This window comes from Panthera uncia, chromosome C2 (genome assembly GCF_023721935.1).
Source record: "Panthera uncia isolate 11264 chromosome C2, Puncia_PCG_1.0, whole genome shotgun sequence".
Classification (NCBI taxonomy): domain Eukaryota; kingdom Metazoa; phylum Chordata; class Mammalia; order Carnivora; family Felidae; genus Panthera; species Panthera uncia.
The window spans coordinates 148,594,397-148,610,730 of record NC_064810.1 but is presented as its reverse complement, the minus strand read 5'-3'; the positions used below and the strand labels follow the sequence as shown (position 1 = coordinate 148,610,730).

Here is a 16,334-nt window from a genome sequence, read left to right as displayed (position 1 = left end):
TGTATGGTGTGTGGCTTCTTTGGCTCGTGCCTCGTCTGATCTAAGGGGCATCCCAAAGCTTTGTGTTTTTCAGGCACAAGAAGCAGTTTTGCTCAGAGGAGAAAAGGGCATCAACCAAGCTAGTTTATGCCGGGCTCATTGGGCACCTTCTGTTGGGCTCCGTTTTTATTCCAGACTCTGTGAGGGAGCAAAGAGGTGATTTTTTTAAAAATCCCCACAGCGATTTTAATATGGTTATGTCAGTGCCTCCCCTCTCCCGTCTGGTCCCCAGAGCCCCCGAGCTCAAGAAGTGACTGCTCGCCCCTGTCCTGCCGCCCGCACACCCTTCCCGGCAGTGGCAGAGATAGGAGAGCCGGCTCAGAAGGCCCCGTAGCTGAGGTTCTGTGCGAGGGACGCCATCGTCCTGCAGGTTCTGAGGCTCATTGGCTCACTCTGTCCATACATTCTGATTCCTCATCAAGTCCTTGGCTGGCCTCGGCTGGTCCTCTCTGGTTTGGGACAAACGTGATTCCCCATGCCTGGTACGGGGAAATACAGCTCAGGAAAAAATAGTTCTCACTTAAGATTTTGTAAAAGACACTGACCAACAAACTTAATCCTCCAGAAACCCGTTCGCCACCTCTGGGGACAAAAGCAGTGTCTCTAGTTAGATGACTTGTATTACTTGTACTTGGCAAGAGGGTGACAGCGGTCACTTTTGGCTGGAGCTCCCAATACCTCTCTTCTGTGTTTCATGACGGCAAGAACGGGCCAGTCAGGCCTCAGGAGAAGGACCTCTGAACTGGAAGCCCAGAGCGTGACCTTCCCAAGACTTTCTACTCTTTGGGCCTCCGTGTTCCCCTCCGTGGCAGGAAATTAGACTAGATCTGTGTTCCCAAACCATGATACAAATCCCTGCCACTGATATACAGCAGATAGCTGAAGTTGAATAACTATGTGTTAAAACATCATTCCTCTATATTATATATTCTCTATTAGAGGAAAACACGATGAACTCGTGAACTCATGAGTGCTGTTACAATGGTTCTAACTTTTAAGCACATGGATACAATTGATGTAAAGTAAAATACGCACTTAGCGTGAGTGCGAGGACGCAGCTGTGGTACAGTTTTTATGAGTTGTCGTCCAGTGACTACAGCTTGGAAACTGAACCGGTAGGGGTCCCTTGTAGAACAGACAGTTATCCTTCGTGACAGCGGGACCTTGTTTCTATAACATCCTGCTGATCGGGTGCACGGCCTCTTGGTCTGAGTCAATGACCTGGAACGCTTTCCCCAGGTTACTTAGCATCCTTCCTTTGGGAAACCAGTCCCTTTTCCTGGCATCTGCGTTACAATCCGGTTTCTTGGGGGTGGGTTGTTGAGAGACAGGTTTGCCCGTCTGGAGAATGATGCTGTCATGGATTGTACATTAATCACGTTTTTGTTGCTGTAAAACCTAAGTTGTCTTCATTTATCAAAAAAAAAAAAAAAAAAGAAAGAAAGAAAGAAAGAAAGAAAGAAAAGAAGAGAAAAGAAAAGAAAAGAAAGCCAGGAAGTGATCCTGTTGCCCTAGAGGGGAAGTGGGCAGGTCCAGTCCAGCCATGGGCTGTATCCATGGGGCAGGAACCTGTGGGGGTTCCAGCCAGGGACGGGGTGGGGCTGCAGGAACCTGCCACCTGGACCCCCAGGCTCGTCAGAGCAGGGCCTCAGAGCCCTTGGAGAGACCCAGATTTTGAAGCATCCATGCTGACGCAATCTCTGCAAAAGGGCTCCCAGGGACCAGTGAGAGGGGAGGCAGCATCGCTGACCGTATGGGGATACTCCACCCCGAGGAGCCTAAGTCCCGGCTGTCCCTGGCTACGCTGGTTACAGGAACAGGCTGCGCACCACGGGCCAGGCTCCAAGCTCTGGGTCCTCTCACGGCCACTGACAATATGGCCACACGGTCACATCCATGCATGTCCAGAGGCAAGAGACAGATACCCAAAGAGTGACAGAACTGGCAAAAAAACAAAAAAGAGAGAGAGAGAGAGAGGATAAAACATAGAGGCAGCAATACGAAAACAGAACGGAAGTCACAAACATGCACACAAGGCTTGCACGCTCCTGGCACTCTCCTAAGTGCTGTGTATGCGTGAACTGAAAAAGCTTTTATGAGGCAAGTAGCGTTATTATTTGCACAGCACTGGGGACAGCAAGACACTGCAGTCGTAGAAAGGAAGTGATTTGCATAGGTCACCTTGCTAGGTAGTAGCAGAGCTGGGATGTGAACCTGGCACTCAGGGTCCATGCTCTTACCCCGTAAGCCGCAGAGATGAAATAAAGGGGAGCCCAGCCCAGGCCGAAAGGCAGACGATTAGAGCGAGAAAAGGGAGACCCAAATCTGCTGTCCTTGTTTGGTCCTCCTCCCTCCCAGCACTCGGATAAGCCATTATTCCTAAGGGGGAGGTCGACCTTGCTCCTCCTCAGGCCCCACACTTGGGACTCCCCAGGGCAGGGCGAGGCCTGCTCCTCTGGCCTAGGCCGGGGACAGGTCAGACCGCCTGCTGGGGACAGGTCAGACGGGTCCGGCTGGTGCAGGAGGAGGAGGTCCCAGGAGGTCCCGCAGCTTCCGGGGCTCAAGTCCCCAGGGACCCCAGCCGCTGGGCCCCACAGGAGGCCTCTACCAGCTACATCCCACTGTCTGCCCCTAAAGGGGGAGGGCGTGGGGGGGTGGTTACTTCACCCTCGGAGCCAGGCCCCAGCTCCACGTGACCGAGTGGGAAAAACCCCGGGCAGATAGCCCTGTCTCAGAAGACTGCCCCGCTGCTCCCACCACCCCAGGTGACCACTGGGGAGAGACGGGTTGACGCAAAGAGAAAACTGCTCGGCCTGCCCTGCCCGCCAGCCTCCCACTTGGCCATGACTGGCCTGCGCGGAAGGAGGCCCACTATGTGGTGTCTCCACCCCTACCCCAGCAGAGGCTCGGCGTCCACGCTGCCCTGCAGGGCCCGCCTCCCCCTCCCTCCCCAGCACCTCCTGAGGGTAGACCCCCCCCCCCCATCTCCAGGTCCCACAAACGCAAACCACCGGTGTTAAAAATAGAGCCTCTTTATTGGTACCTGTAAGCTCAGGTACAAGGTGTTCCCACAAGCACGCGGGCTGGTAAGGCCTCCTAGGCAAGAAGGCAGGCCCACAGCCTGGGCTTCTTGGCACAGACATGGAGAAAGATGAATAAATTATATAGCTCTAACACTCAGGGACGATATAGAAATTAGGATGCAAAACTTAACATCAGCAAACGAACGGCATAAAAGCCACAAGGGGCCACCCCTCACCCCAGCCAGGTGGCCTCAGGGCATGGGCAGGCGGCCCAGGCTGGCATGCGGTGCCCAGAAAGCCCTGAGATAGTGGTCAGGGGCGTGCTGCGGGCCCCGAGGCTAGCCCCTTGCCCTCGCTGGGGATTCCTGCTTCCCTTCTACATTGATGGGCCCAGAATGAAGGCTGTGACCTTTGGGGAGGAGGAAGATATGGCAGAGGACAGGAAGAGGAGGCCGTGTGGGGCAGGTTTTGGTCACGGTTGGTCAGCCCCACCCAGCCCCCTGCCTGGACGCTGTCCTCAGCCACCCGGGGCCAGGCAGCTGCCACAGCAGACCACAGGGCCCAAATCCACACCTGGTTTATACCAAAGCCCAGGAAGGGCAGGGATATAGGACCACAAGGCAAAAGGGACTCACGGGGGTCTGTGTCCCACCCCAACCCCAGCATTGCCCGCCAGCCAGAGGGGAGAGGCCTACACCTCCTAGTCTCCAAATAAATTATGGAAATAAATTATAGTCTTTACAGTCCAGAGAACGCAGCCACCCATGGGTCTGGGGCTCAGGATGGCAGGAGAAGCCATAAGAAGTGGCTGACTGCTGCCCTGTCTTGCTGTCTTTGGGCTAAGGAACATCATACGAGACCGAAAAGGGGTCTGCGAAGCTCCAGGGAAGGCTTACGTCCTCCTGTTCCTGGCACGCACACCGTGGAAGTGGAAGGAGAGACTGTGTGGGCTTGGGGGGCGGGGGAGCAGGGTGGCGGAAAGGGAAGGCCCCCTCCCCGCCCTCTCTTCGGCACAGAAACTTACAAAAATAAATAAATCAATCCAGAGTGTTGCACAAAAATCAGGAGTGCCTGCACGGGCGAGCCAGCCAACGGGAGACCCTTACCTACAGGCCTCAGGGAGCCCCCAAATTACAACAAAGCAGCAACGGGGCTCTTGGGGCCGTGACAAGGTACCCCGGGGCCTTACACGGGCACAGGCTCCACCAGAGACGCCGGGGCGGTGTCCTCAAGCAACTGGCTGTCTATGAAGGGAGCCAGGGCCTCGGCGGCTGAGTCAGGCAAGCCCATGACGGACTCCAGGAAGCAAGAGCCGGCGTCCCCAGGCGGAGAGAAGGCAGGCAAGGGGAAGTAGGGTGCCTCGAGGTTGTCCAGGCTGTCGCACAGCGTCCGGGAGGTGTAGTGAGGCCCCAGACTGTAGTCTGGCAGGGCCTGGAGCAGCTCGAAGGAGTCGCAGGAAGACAAGCTGAGGTCCACGGAGTTGCTCTGGCCAGCGTCCGAGCTGGGCGGCACCGAGGTGCCCGGGAGGCTGCCTTCTCCCAACCCTTCAAGGCCACCGTTTAGGAAGAAGCTGGCATCCAGGTTGGCATTTTCATCCAGGATGCCTGACGTGAGGCTGGAGCTGGAATAGCTGTGGGTCCAGCTGGCTGGGCCACCGGGGTCACCAGTCCCAAAGATGTCAGCTGGGTGGAAGCAGCTGAGGTTGTCGAGGGTCCCCACTCCCCCTTCCTCCTCCTCCTCCTCCTCTCCTCCCAGGTCCGAGTCACTGAAACTCAGGACCCGGGCCAGGCTGTCATCATCCATGTCAGGCTGGAAGCCGGGGCCGGGCAGGGCTGGGCGAGGGGGGCCGCTGGGGGCCTCGCTCGAGCCTGAAGCTGTGGAGGAGTCGGTCATGTCACTGCTACAGCTGTCGTCTCCCAGCTCGCTGCTCGCGGGGGGCTTGGCCGGCGGGAAAGTGGGAGCCAGCGCCTGCTCACCGGGGCTGGCTGGGCCGCCCTGAGCAGGAGCCTCCAGCTCCCCCAGGCTCTCAGCCCCCTGCTCCAGCTGCAGGCGGGTGAGCGTGTGGATGAAATGGGTCTGCACCCGTGCCTGATTAAATTCCACGCGGCCCTTGGGGTTCGCACAGCCCTCCCGGCAGCAGCCGCAGGGGAACGCGGTGTGGTCCATCTGCAGAGAGAGCAGAGCGTGAGACAGGGTCCCGCCGAGCCCAGACAAGCCCCTGCGCTCGGGCCTCCCTCCCCGGCCCACACCTGGCACTTGATGCCCGCCAGGCTGCAGCTGCAGGTCTCGGGGTCACAGACCCGGTCACAGCGACAGCCACAGTCCTCGCGGGACTGGCGCACGGCCTGCAGCTCCCGCTTCTCCTCGCGATCGATCCTCCGCACTCCGGCAGCCCGCAGCAGAGCCCGCCGGCGCCGGGCCGGATAGGGCTGTAGGAAGGTCATTTCCTCCAACCGGCCACCGGCCACGGCCACAGCCAAGTCCTCCTCCACGGAGGCATCATCGATCGCGTCCACTGTGAGTGGCAGGCCGGCCTCCGTCTCGGGTACGCCAGCCTCCGTGAGCTGTATCCAATGGGAGAGAGGAGGGATGTGAGGGACAGACGGGGGTCTCTGCCCCCACCCACGGCCATCGGTCACCCGACAAGCGCTCTGGGTGGGGCACCATAGATACCACAGTGAGCTGGGAGGCCAAGAACACTGCCTTCGGGGCATTTGCAGAGATTTCCCGTTCCTGTCATTCCCCAGTCCATGGACAAACCCACCCAACCATCAACCGGCCAGACACAATGACCCCCAGGGTCACATCAACTCCAGATTCCCGCCCTCCCTGCAATGCTCCTGGCGCCCCCCACCCCCAGACAGCTCCCGGCGCCGTGCCCCCAACCCCTGCAGCAAACAGGCCCTCCCACACCCCACTCTGCAGATAATGCAGGCGACAGGCCCTGGCCGAGCAACACTGGCCCCAGGGGCCTCTTTCCCCAAATATATAATGAGCACCCGGGCTCCCACCCCGGAGGCCCCGCCCCCTCACGGCCAGGACTTGAGAAGCTGCCCAGGCGCGGGTCTCCCTACCTTCCATCGCAGGGCTTCCAGCTTCTCCTCCTTCAAGCGCAGGCGCAGTTTCTCCCGCCGAGCCCGGGCTTGCTCCTGTGCAAACTCGGCCAAGGAGAAGCGGCGGCAGGCGCTGTGGCGGGGGGCCATACCCAGAGTGCAGCCACCGCGGCTGGGCACGCTGGTGAAGCCCTGACACCGAGGAAAGTAGAAGACGGTGATGCCATCGAAGGCAACGCGGCCTGGGCGCTTCCGGGGCGCCCTCTTCAGGATGGACAGGGCTGGAAAGGCAGGGAGGGAAGGGGCAGGGCATTAGTTCTCCGTGAGGGACGGCTTAACCTCCAGGAAGATGGCGAGCTGCCTCTCCTCACACTCCCCCTCCGATCTCCTAGCCCAAAGAAAGCAATGGATCCGAACGGATCTGGAGAAATGGAGCCAGCCTGGCTGGGATGAGAGCTGGTACATTTGAACGCCACTCCTAGGTCACCATGGGCTTACTGTTATTTACCAGTCCAAATGAGAGCATTTGGTGACATTAAGCATCTTTCCCATCTTTATTAGCCATTTATAGGTTCCTTATGCAGTTTTCTGTAGTTTTGTATTGATTTGCAGGAGCTCTTTATATATGACATTAGAGACAGTAATCATCTAGCCTATCTGTGCAAATATTTTAGCCTTTTAATATTTATTTATTTATTTTAAAGAAAATGTTTATTCATTTTGAGAGACGGAGGGAAACAGAGCATGAGAGGGGGAGGGGCACAGAGAGAGAGAGAGAGAGAGAGAGGGCGACACAATCCGAAGCAAGCTCCAGGCTCTGAGCTATCAGCACAGAGCCGGACTCCGGGAATCACGACCTGAGCTGAAGTGGGATGCTTGACCAACTGAGCCACCCTCGCGCCCCTTTAGTCTTTTATTTTTGTCCAAGGCATTTTATAAAATAACTTTTAAGGCTACATAATTAAAAATATATTGATCTTTTCCTTTATAGCTTCTGCATTTTGGAGCACACTTAGAAAGGCTATTATTTGGGATTACCTTTCTAAATTATGGATTGTATACTGGGTAGTAAGCTACGTATTTGGTATCTTCTGTACACACATTGGTATACCGTTCCTTTTTATTAGGCTGAACCATAGGCAGAATCATAAAGCAGTTGAATACTGGCAATTTCATGTATTTCCACGCAATATATTATTTTGTCTGTCTCAATCCAATATATAGAATTCTCATCCTCTCTGCTAACTGGCGAGTACTTACTGAACAATGCTAACTACCAGTGGTGACAGCGTCCCCATCTCTTTCTTTAGTTGGACTGCTTCTAATATTTCCTCATTAATCAGAATGCCAGCTTTTTGGGTTGAGACACATATTTTTTAATCATGTAAGGTAGCATCCATTTATTGCTACTTTATCAAGGGTCTTATCCAGAAGGAACATGACATTTTTATCAAATGTCCTTCAACATCTACAGTGGCTCCTATATTTTATAGTAAACTATAAAAGTATAAAACCGGATTTTATAGTATTTTATATTTTATATTTATAATATTAAGCCATTCTTGTATTTCCAATAAACCTACAGGAGTTTAGTCAACATACTGTTAGATTCTATGTGCTACAAATCATACTCTTTTTCTAGTATAATATAAAGATGTACAACAAGTACATAAACAAAGACACCATATCTGAGGTATTAAAATGTCATGGCAGGAATGTCATAATTAGGAAAACTATGTCTAGGGCTGCCTGGGTGGCTCAGTGGGTTGAGTGTCTGACTCTTGATTTCAGCTCAGATCATGATCTCATGGTCATGAGATCGAGCTCCGCGTCGGGCTCCTCGCGGAATGCGGAGCCTGCTTCAGGTTCTCTCTTTCCCCCTCTGTCCCTCTCCCCTGCTCTCTCTCTAAAAAAATAAATAAAATGAGGGGCAGCTGGGTGGCTCAGTCGGTTAAGCGTCCGACTTCAGCTCAGGTCATGATCTCACACCCTGTGAGTTCAAGCCCCGAGTCGGGCTCTGTGCTGACAGAGCCTGGAGCCTGTTTCAGATTCTGTGTCTCCCTCTCTCCCTGCCCCTCCCCTGCTCATGCTCTGCCTCTCTCTGTCTCAAAAATAAATAAAAACATGTAAAAATGTTAAAAAAAATAATAATAAAATAAATAAATAAATAAATAAATAAATAAAATGAAAAAATATATACAAAACAAAAAAAAAATAAAAAAAAATGAAAAAATATATACAAAACAAAAAGAAATTAAAAAAGAAAGAAAAATATGTCTAAAAAGGCTCCTTAGGGTTGGGGGCAATAATAATGGAAAACAAGGTTGAGGAATACTGCTTTAGGGCTTTGTCAGTTCGAAATCAAAATTATGCCAGCTTGAAAAATAACTGGGGGAAAGAAACCTATCCACTATGTTCAGGCAAAGCCAAACAGCATTCTGACAGGAGAGGGACCGGCCTGACAGGCCCCGCAGTGCAGAAGTGTGGGGCGTGGGACTCCGGTGGTTCCGTAGGTAGGACAGGGTGTGCAAGCTGGAGAAACGAAACTGGAACAGAAGGGAGGAGCTGCAGCCGGAGGGCCCGAGGGCCACAGTGAGGAGCTCCGTCCTGCCCGGCAGGACTTCTAAGCAGGGAGTCCCAAGGTCAAAGGTGAATCTAGCCGGGCCCCGGTGCCTCTGGACAGAGGGCATTCCTGAGTAACCACTGTATTACGGGAAGTGGACAAGGTGGGGAGCCAAAGCCACGGGGACATGACCTCCAGGGGCCAGAATGGCTCTGTCGGGGGACAAGGCGGGCCTCCCAATTTCATCTTCAGGAAGGATGAAGGGGTGTGGTGGTTCCCGGGAAGGGGGGCGGGGGGAGACTCACGGGTGAAACTCCGGGGGCCACAGAAGTCACGGTCAGGCAGGGGTATCTGATCCCAGGGGCTCTCCTCATCTGAGTCCCAGGCCAGGGAGACGGAAGAGCTCGGGGAGCAGGAGCCAGAACGGCGGCCCGAGGACAAGGAGGAGGAAGAGGAGCAGAGCGAGGAGGAGTCCTCATCCAGCTGGTCAAACTTCCTCTTTAGCGGCCCAGTCATGGTGGCACTGGGGGTACTCTGGGCTTTGGGCACGGATGGCCTGGAACGGAAAGGAGAGCGCTCTCAGCGGCAGGCCTGAGGGCAGGCGGTGGGGCGCCCGGCCACGATCCCCGCTCCCCTTGCCCTCCGAGGTGTCCCGGGCCGCCCCCTCGACTCTGTGTGCAGGGGGCCCGGGGGCCCGGCTCCAGGAGGCTTCCTTCCACCAGCGCAGGCGCTGAGGGCCAAGGCCTCCTCCTGGCGCTTGCAGACTCCCACCACCGCTGCCCAAACGCCTTCCCAGGACACCACCAGGCACCTTCCCCGCTACCTCCCACGACCCACCTACACACATGCATACACCAGACCGACAGATGGACCGGCAGACCTCAGCCCGGCCTCGCTCATTCCCCGACAGGAATCCTGGGGGCTGACTCACTGGCTGGCTGATTCACACGGCTCGCATCTGTGTGCCTTTGTGTGTGTGAGGCCGTCTGCCACAGCCCGCACAGCCCTGTATGGTGGCTTTGCTTCCTCCTCTTCCTCCTCCTCCTCCTCCTCCTCCTCCTCCTCCTCCTCCACCACCGGCTGCCCCTGCACACCCACCGACACACCACCCTGCACACACACACACAGACTCCCTCTCCCTCTCCCTCTCCCTCTCCGGGGCCAGGTTGACCAGGGCACTCGGGGAAACAGGCTGGCTTTGACACTGGCCCCGATTCCCAGACACAGGACTTTCCAGAGCCCCTCCTCTCCTGTGACAGAGCCGCTCAGACTTTCCCTCAGAAACCCCCGCCCCACCGAAGTCCCCTGTCTCCAGGCCTGGCCGTGCTTCGTGTTTCTCTAACAACTCCTGTTTTGCTTTTAAAAACCCATCTACATGGTGTCTCTCCTCCAATATCTAACCCCGTTTGTTTGGCTTAACTTCCTATGGAGATTGTTTGTTTCCCCTTGAAACAAACAAACAAACAAACCAACCCACCAACCAACCACACACACAACTCTTAGTGAAACTGACCGGTCAAGATGTTCCACTCTCTCCTGTTTGTAGCTTGGTGACATGGGCCACGTCAGGACACAGAGCTTACTGTGTCTTCCCCTTTGGAGGGTCTCAACCACAGAGCCTCCCACAGCCTGGCTGGCCTCGGGTAAGGGGACTGGACTTGGGGCTCCTTCCCCTAAATGCCTCGGCCACCCTTGGCAGTCCCCAAAGGACTCAGTCCTGAGGGCTGGGCTACCTTGTACCTTGTCTGTGTCCTACAGTGCTCAGGCCTGGGCCCCAGGAGGTCACCAGGAGGAAGGGGAAACGATGCAGAGGCCCCAGTGCTGGGGAGCCCCTCCCCCACTGCCATCACAGGAAATGAGAACAGGAAAAACCAACCAGAAGGCTGCCGATCTCCCCTACTCAGGTGTCCTTTCGAAAGGCCCCTGTCCCCTTTTGCCGAGCCTACCACAAAGTGTCTGGATCCCAGACCTAGGGGGTCCGCGGTCGGCGGACTTGCCGGATAAAATTCGTCCCCGGGGCAGCCTCTCCCCGCAGGCATGAGACAAGCAAGAGAAACCCCCCTCCTTGCTAACCTTTCGTTCACACTGGGCCAGGGGAAGAGAACGCACAGGTGCTTCCGGGGGCTTCTCAGCGGGGAGTTTCTCAGGCTGGGCGCCCCCCCCACCCCACCCCCTGCAAAACCACAAACAAAAACAACGCAGCTCCCAGCTGACCTGCAGGCTCTCCCAGGAGATGGGGAAACTCATGACCCGGAGCCAGGCACACACATACATACACGTGCAGCCCCCAGACACACACAGAAACACACACAGACAGAGCATACCCACACAGCCTGCCCCTACCGGCCCCGCTGGGAGACCCCATCCTTTCCCAAACCCCAGATGCTGTCCACAGGGTGCCGAAGCCTAATCACATGCCCAAGCCCCAGGCCCACCCCCCGCCAAAACCAAATGCCCGCTTTTTATCTGTGCCTGGCCGTCCCTTAGAAACATAGAATTCCATAGGCCCCAAATCGAACCCCTTGTCTCTGTTCCCCACCCCCCATGCCATCTGTTCCTCTTCCTGTGTTCCCTATCTTAGTAACGGCACTGCCACCCACCCAGTTACTCAAGCCAGAAACCTGCAGCCGTCCTCACTCCACTCCTTCCTCCCGCTCCCTCCGGCCACATCCAGGCGCCCAGCCCTCCAAGCGCACACTAGCTCACTTCGCGCACGCAAGGCTAGGCACAGACACGGCGCTGGGGGGGCCATCGGCACAGTGTTAAGAACCTTGGCTCCAGAACCAGACTGCCTGCATTTGAACCCTGGCTTGGCTATTACTTGATCGCGTGACCCCAGTCAAGGTCCTCAGGCTCTCCGTTTCTCCGGTTCTTGGCCTTCAAACCTCCTAGGGTTGGGAGGTTTACGTGAATCCATGCATGCCAAGTTCTTAGACCGGCAGTAAGTGCTTAGTGAATATGTCATTCCGAACTGTGAGAAAAACGAGCTCCTCGATACACACATGTGAATCTCAATGATGTCATGTGGAATGAAAGGAGCCAGACACAAGAATACACGGGAATGAAGTTCAAGGAAAGGCAAACCCAATCAGTGATGGTACAAGTCAGAATGGGGGGGGGGGGGGGGGGGGGGGGGGGAGGAAAAAACCCCCCGGGGGGGGGGGGGGGTGGCATCCTCTCGAAACATTCTGTGCTGACCTAGCTGGGGGTCCCATGAATGTCTAAAACTAAAAATTCACCTAACTGTACACGTGGGATTCATAGGCTTTATGCATTTTATGTATGTCTCCTTCACCTTTAAAAGTTTATTACCCTTATGCCTCTGTCCCCACTGCTACTGCCCAATGTCCCCTGCCTCTGCTCCTGTCACCCCCCTGCAGCCAGAGTGGTCTTCCTAAACCACATGGCTCCCTGCCACCCCCATGCTGAGGAAAGCTGGCCCTTAGGATCAAGCCTAGAATTCCACGAGAGGCTGAGGCAGGCTTGGCTCCTGCTTCCCCACCCTCCCCTCACTATATTCCAGCTGAACTTGCAGTTTCCCTAATTGCCATGACCTGCCCGCCTCCTGGCCTTTGCACAAGCTGGAACCCAGCCTCGCTCTCCTTTAATAGTCATTTCCAAGAGGGCCTCCCTGAAACCTCCACCCCTCACTCCTGACTATATGCCTCTCTGGGCTCCCACGGGCCCTGGGATTCCCCTATTTGGGCCCTTCTCTCACAGTCTCGCTATGGTCTCACCGCCCCTCCCTCACACCAGGCTGACGGCCTCTCTGCCTGGCCATTACTGTGCCCATGCCTAGAACAGCCTGGCATAGAGAAGGCACCTCTAGCAGAGGTGGACCTCTGAGGGGTGACTGCTCAGAGTGATCTCCTGGTCCTGTCACAGTCAGTCGGGGCGGGGAGGGGGGCGGGGGGTGCCATGCCCACTCCCCAGCCTGCACCAGAGGGTTTGAGCCACAGAAGGGAGTGGTTCTGGGAGTTAAAAAGCATTGGCTGCAGACAGGTGCCAAACAGGCATCTCAGGAGGCTCCCTGTTCCCCAGAAGTAAACAAATAGATATCAAGGAAGCAGGTTTAAGCCTGACACCCTGGTTCTGCCTCAGGCTTGTCTACAGAATGGGAACTCAAGGTGAGGGGGTTAGAGGCTCCAAGGCTGCAGACGGGGAAACAGGGACACAGATAAGCTCCCGCCACACTGTCCATTCTAGGGGTGACCCTCCCCCCCCAGGATCTGCACACCCGCAAAGTCCCTGACGCTCCCCTGGGGTGGAGGGAGAGGGGACAGCCCTTGGATCTCAGTGCCTCCCTGTCCCACCTGGGAATCCAGAGGCAGGAGATGAGACAAGAAGACAGCCAGAGACAAGGACAGGCCAAGTCAGAGAAAGGAATGAAAGATAGTGAAAGAGTCCAAGAAAAGTGTCAGACAGTGAGTCAGAGGAGGGGGGAGGGGCCCTCAGCAGCTACCCAGGAATCAAGATCCCAACCATGGCACTGTTCCCAGGGTGAACACAGCCCCCATCCTAGGGTCCCGGGGGAAGGAGAAGCGATTCCCAGGAGCTGGCTCAGACAGAAACACCACACCCCCAGGAGCCCCAGAGGCAGGCTCTGAATCAAAGACAGCCAGGCTTCTTCCGGGATCTGCCTGGGCCCTGAGAATCAGGCCACCCTCCTGTCACCACACACAGGAGTTGACAGCTCAGGACGAAGGGGTGACACTTCCCCACTCTACTACCCACAACTATCTACACATTCAGGCCACACTATGTGAACCCAGGGAAGGCCGCCTCAGCCTGGGCAGCAGGCAAACAAAGGCTCGTTGGGGGTCAGGGGGTATCTCAGGGCCTCTGGGAAGTCTCATCAACTTCTCTGTGCCACTCGTTAGTCCCAGTGCCCCAACCCCCGACCACAGCTGGTATTGGGGAGAGGGCACCTTGTGCTGGCCCTATCCTCCTCTGGGAATCTGAAGAATTATGTCCTTTAACCTCAGAGCCCCAGGCCTTGGTCAGGCCAGTACCCCCAACACCTGGGGGCACACGACCCCAGACTCTCAGGAGCTACTTCCTGGGACAAGGGGAGGGCACCCCTGAGTCCCTCTGGCCCTCACTGGGATTGGCTAGGAAAACAACCTGGGCAGCACAAAGAGGGCAGAAGGGAAGCCTTAGCACACCCCTCCCCCCCCATCCCTCTGAAAGTGATGGGGGGGGGGGAGGGGGGGGAGGGCACGGTTCCTCAGCCTTGGCCTCCAGAGCCTGGCACTGGGTAGGTGCCAAATGTTTGCTGGCTACAGAAGGCAACTGCTCCTGCAGAAGGGAAATTGTACCTGACAGCTGAGCAGGGCCTCCTTCGTTCTCATTCATTCGTTCATTCATTCATTCAACAAACATTTATTGAGCTCCTATAAGATGCCAGGCGCAGTGTCAGGCACTCGGGCACACAGGGACAGCAAGACCTACACTGGCTGCACTCTCCCAGCTTTTGAATTCAGTGGCAAGGACTGTGTAGTTACAAAACGGTGGTGAGCGCTGGGAATGCAGGTCTGAGGCGATGTGGGGCAGGAGGGGCAAAGCTGAGGGTAAAAACAGTCTCTGGGAGGAAAGGAAGTAGAAAGAGCTCCAGAGGGGGGCACAGCCGAGGGGGGGGGGGGGGGGCATCCTGCGACAGGTTTCTGGAGCCGGCTGCCGGGACAGGCTTTAGCCCCAGGGCACTGGAAGCCTCAGCAGGGTTTAAGAAGGGAGTTGACAATATACCAGATTTGCATTTTAAAAAGATGGCTCAGTCGCCGACTGGAGGGGGTGTGACCTGCTGGGCCGGTGCCAGGGCTAGGTGAGAGATGACAGGACAGGGAGGGCACAGGAGAAAGGGGAATAGACTCGGTAACCTCTGGATGTGGAGGTGGAAGAGGGCAGTGATGTCAAGGATAGGGGGCCAGCGGGGGAGGCCCCATCCAGAGGGCTGTGAGCCATCGGCGTGGAGGTGTGGGGTGGGCCGTGGGCCGCGGAGCTGGGGGGGGTCCCTCCGTGTCAGGAGTGGGGGCTACGAGTGTGATTGTGCCAGGGAGCAGGAGTGCCTAAGCGTGTGCCGGCTGCTGTGGCGAGGGCATCCAAAGGTGCGTGCCTGCGGAGGGGCCCCCGGGGCGGGGAAACTGAGGACCTGGGGGAAGTACGTGCAGGGGAGCCGAGAAGTGCGTGGGAGAGAGCCTACGTGTGCCCGCGGGTGTCCGGCGGGGCTGCGCCCGTGACTCACAGCGGTGGCCTCCGCGTGTGACGGTGACTGACAAACAGGTGAGCGCACGACACAATCCCTCCTCCCTCCCTCCCTCCGCCCTCCCACCCTCCGGGGTCCGTGACTCACAGAGCCTCACTCCTTCTGGCTCTTCCCTCCACTCCCTCCCTGACCCCTGCTGGCCGGGGGCGCCGGGCACGGCACGCGCCGCAGCCCTGGCGCCCGCCCCCGGGGGGAGCCCGAGGAGGAAGGCGACAAATGTCACCTGCTCCGGCCACGCGAGGAACTTCTGAAAAGTTCTCAGGCAACTGGGTCAAAAGGAAACTCTCCCGTGGACGCGCGCACCCCGTCACCCAGCCGCCCGCGCCAACCTGGGCTCGGCCGTCACCCGCACTGAGCTCGGGGCGCCGCGACTTCTCGGGGTACCCTCGGTGGCGCGGGGGAGGGGAGCGGAAAACCTGCCACTCTCGCCTCCCCGCCTCCTCGCCCCGGACGCCGGCCGGGCGCGCAGTCAGGGGCCGGGCCGGGCCGTCCCCCCGCCCCGGTGCCCGCTCGGGGAGGCGGCGGGACAAGTGGCAGGGACCGGAGGGGCGCAGCCCCCCCCCCCCCCCCCCCCGCGGGACGCCCCCCCCCCGACGTCCCGGACAGCCGGGCCCGCAGCTGCTCGGTGCTCACCTGCGATCCGGACGCTCGCCAAGGGCACCGATGCGACCCGCGTCCCGGCCGGGGACGCCCCCGGTGCCGCGACCCCGTGCGCGCTCCGCCGAGCCGCAGTCGGCCCGGCCGCCCCTCTCTCTGAGCGTCCGGCGGCGGCGGCGGCGGCGGGAGACTGGCTGCGCCCGGCCCCGCCCGCCGCTCCGCCCTCCTCGTCAGTGGAAAACTCCGGGGCTCGCAGCGCTGACGCACGCCCGGCCTCCCGCCAGGCCGCCCGGCAGCCCCGCCCCGGAGGCGCCGCCTCTCCCCCGCCCGGAGCCCGGCGCGGCGGCCGCGGGGCCTCCCTGCGGACTCTGACCCCGCGCGGCCGCCGCGACCGCCCCGCGCCCTCGGCCCTCCGCCGCCCTCGCCTGTCCCCCTCCCGCGGTTTCCCGAGGTCGCCGACGCGCCCGGCCGGCGGAGCCGGGTCGCGAGGATCCCCACCTCGCCACGCGGCCCCCGTTCGCGGATGGGTAGACTGAGGCCCGGAGCGGCGCGGAGCGTCCGGGAGGCCGCCCGGCGACGGCGGCGGAGCCGAGGCCTCCTTCCAGGCCTTGACCCCAACCCTGCCTGAGCCAGTTGCTATCGTCCAATCTAAACGTCCTTCCTCTGCCCCCTCCCCCCCCCCCCCCCCCCCAAGATGCGCCGGAAAAGTAAACTGTGACTGGAGACCAACCTGGGCCGGGAGGGGGAGGGGGAGGGGAGGAGGTAATCGGTGGGCGTGACCTTCACCTCGGCCCCGG

At 58.1% G+C, this 16,334-nt stretch overlaps 1 protein-coding gene across 3 annotated transcripts; it reads right to left on the bottom strand.

Moving 5' to 3' along the window:
• Positions 1 to 4,095: 4,095 nt before the first annotated feature.
• Positions 4,096 to 15,737, bottom strand: CSRNP1 (cysteine and serine rich nuclear protein 1). Of its 3 annotated transcripts, none has more exons than XM_049628976.1 (5): positions 15,574 to 15,737; positions 8,984 to 9,234; positions 6,137 to 6,396; positions 5,312 to 5,626; positions 4,096 to 5,228 (listed from the first exon to the last, which is right to left on the bottom strand). In XM_049628976.1, exons 2-5 carry the CDS (start codon positions 9,192 to 9,194, stop codon positions 4,248 to 4,250), a joined length of 1,767 nt encoding a protein of 588 aa, XP_049484933.1. In that variant the 5' UTR covers positions 9,195 to 9,234; positions 15,574 to 15,737; the 3' UTR covers positions 4,096 to 4,247. The 3 variants fall into 3 exon arrangements, with proteins under 3 accessions (XP_049484933.1, XP_049484931.1, XP_049484932.1); XM_049628974.1 differs by lacking the exon at positions 15,574 to 15,737 and adding an exon at positions 10,192 to 11,768; XM_049628975.1 differs by lacking the exon at positions 15,574 to 15,737 and adding an exon at positions 9,516 to 9,717.
• Positions 15,738 to 16,334: the final 597 nt, after the last annotated feature.

Excerpts from the sequence above, each read along its gene's own strand:
- CSRNP1 (XM_049628974.1), bottom strand. The coding sequence starts at position 10,235 with ATGTCACCAAGCTACAAACAGGAGAGAGTGGAACATCTTGACCG. Across the intron at positions 9,235-10,191 it reads AGAGTGGAACATCTTGACCG|GCCATCCGTGCCCAAAGCCC; the intron begins GTCAGTTTCACT and ends TTTCCGTTCCAG. Across the intron at positions 5,627-6,136 it reads TGGAAGCCCTGCGATGGAAG|CTCACGGAGGCTGGCGTACC; the intron begins GTAGGGAGACCC and ends CATTGGATACAG.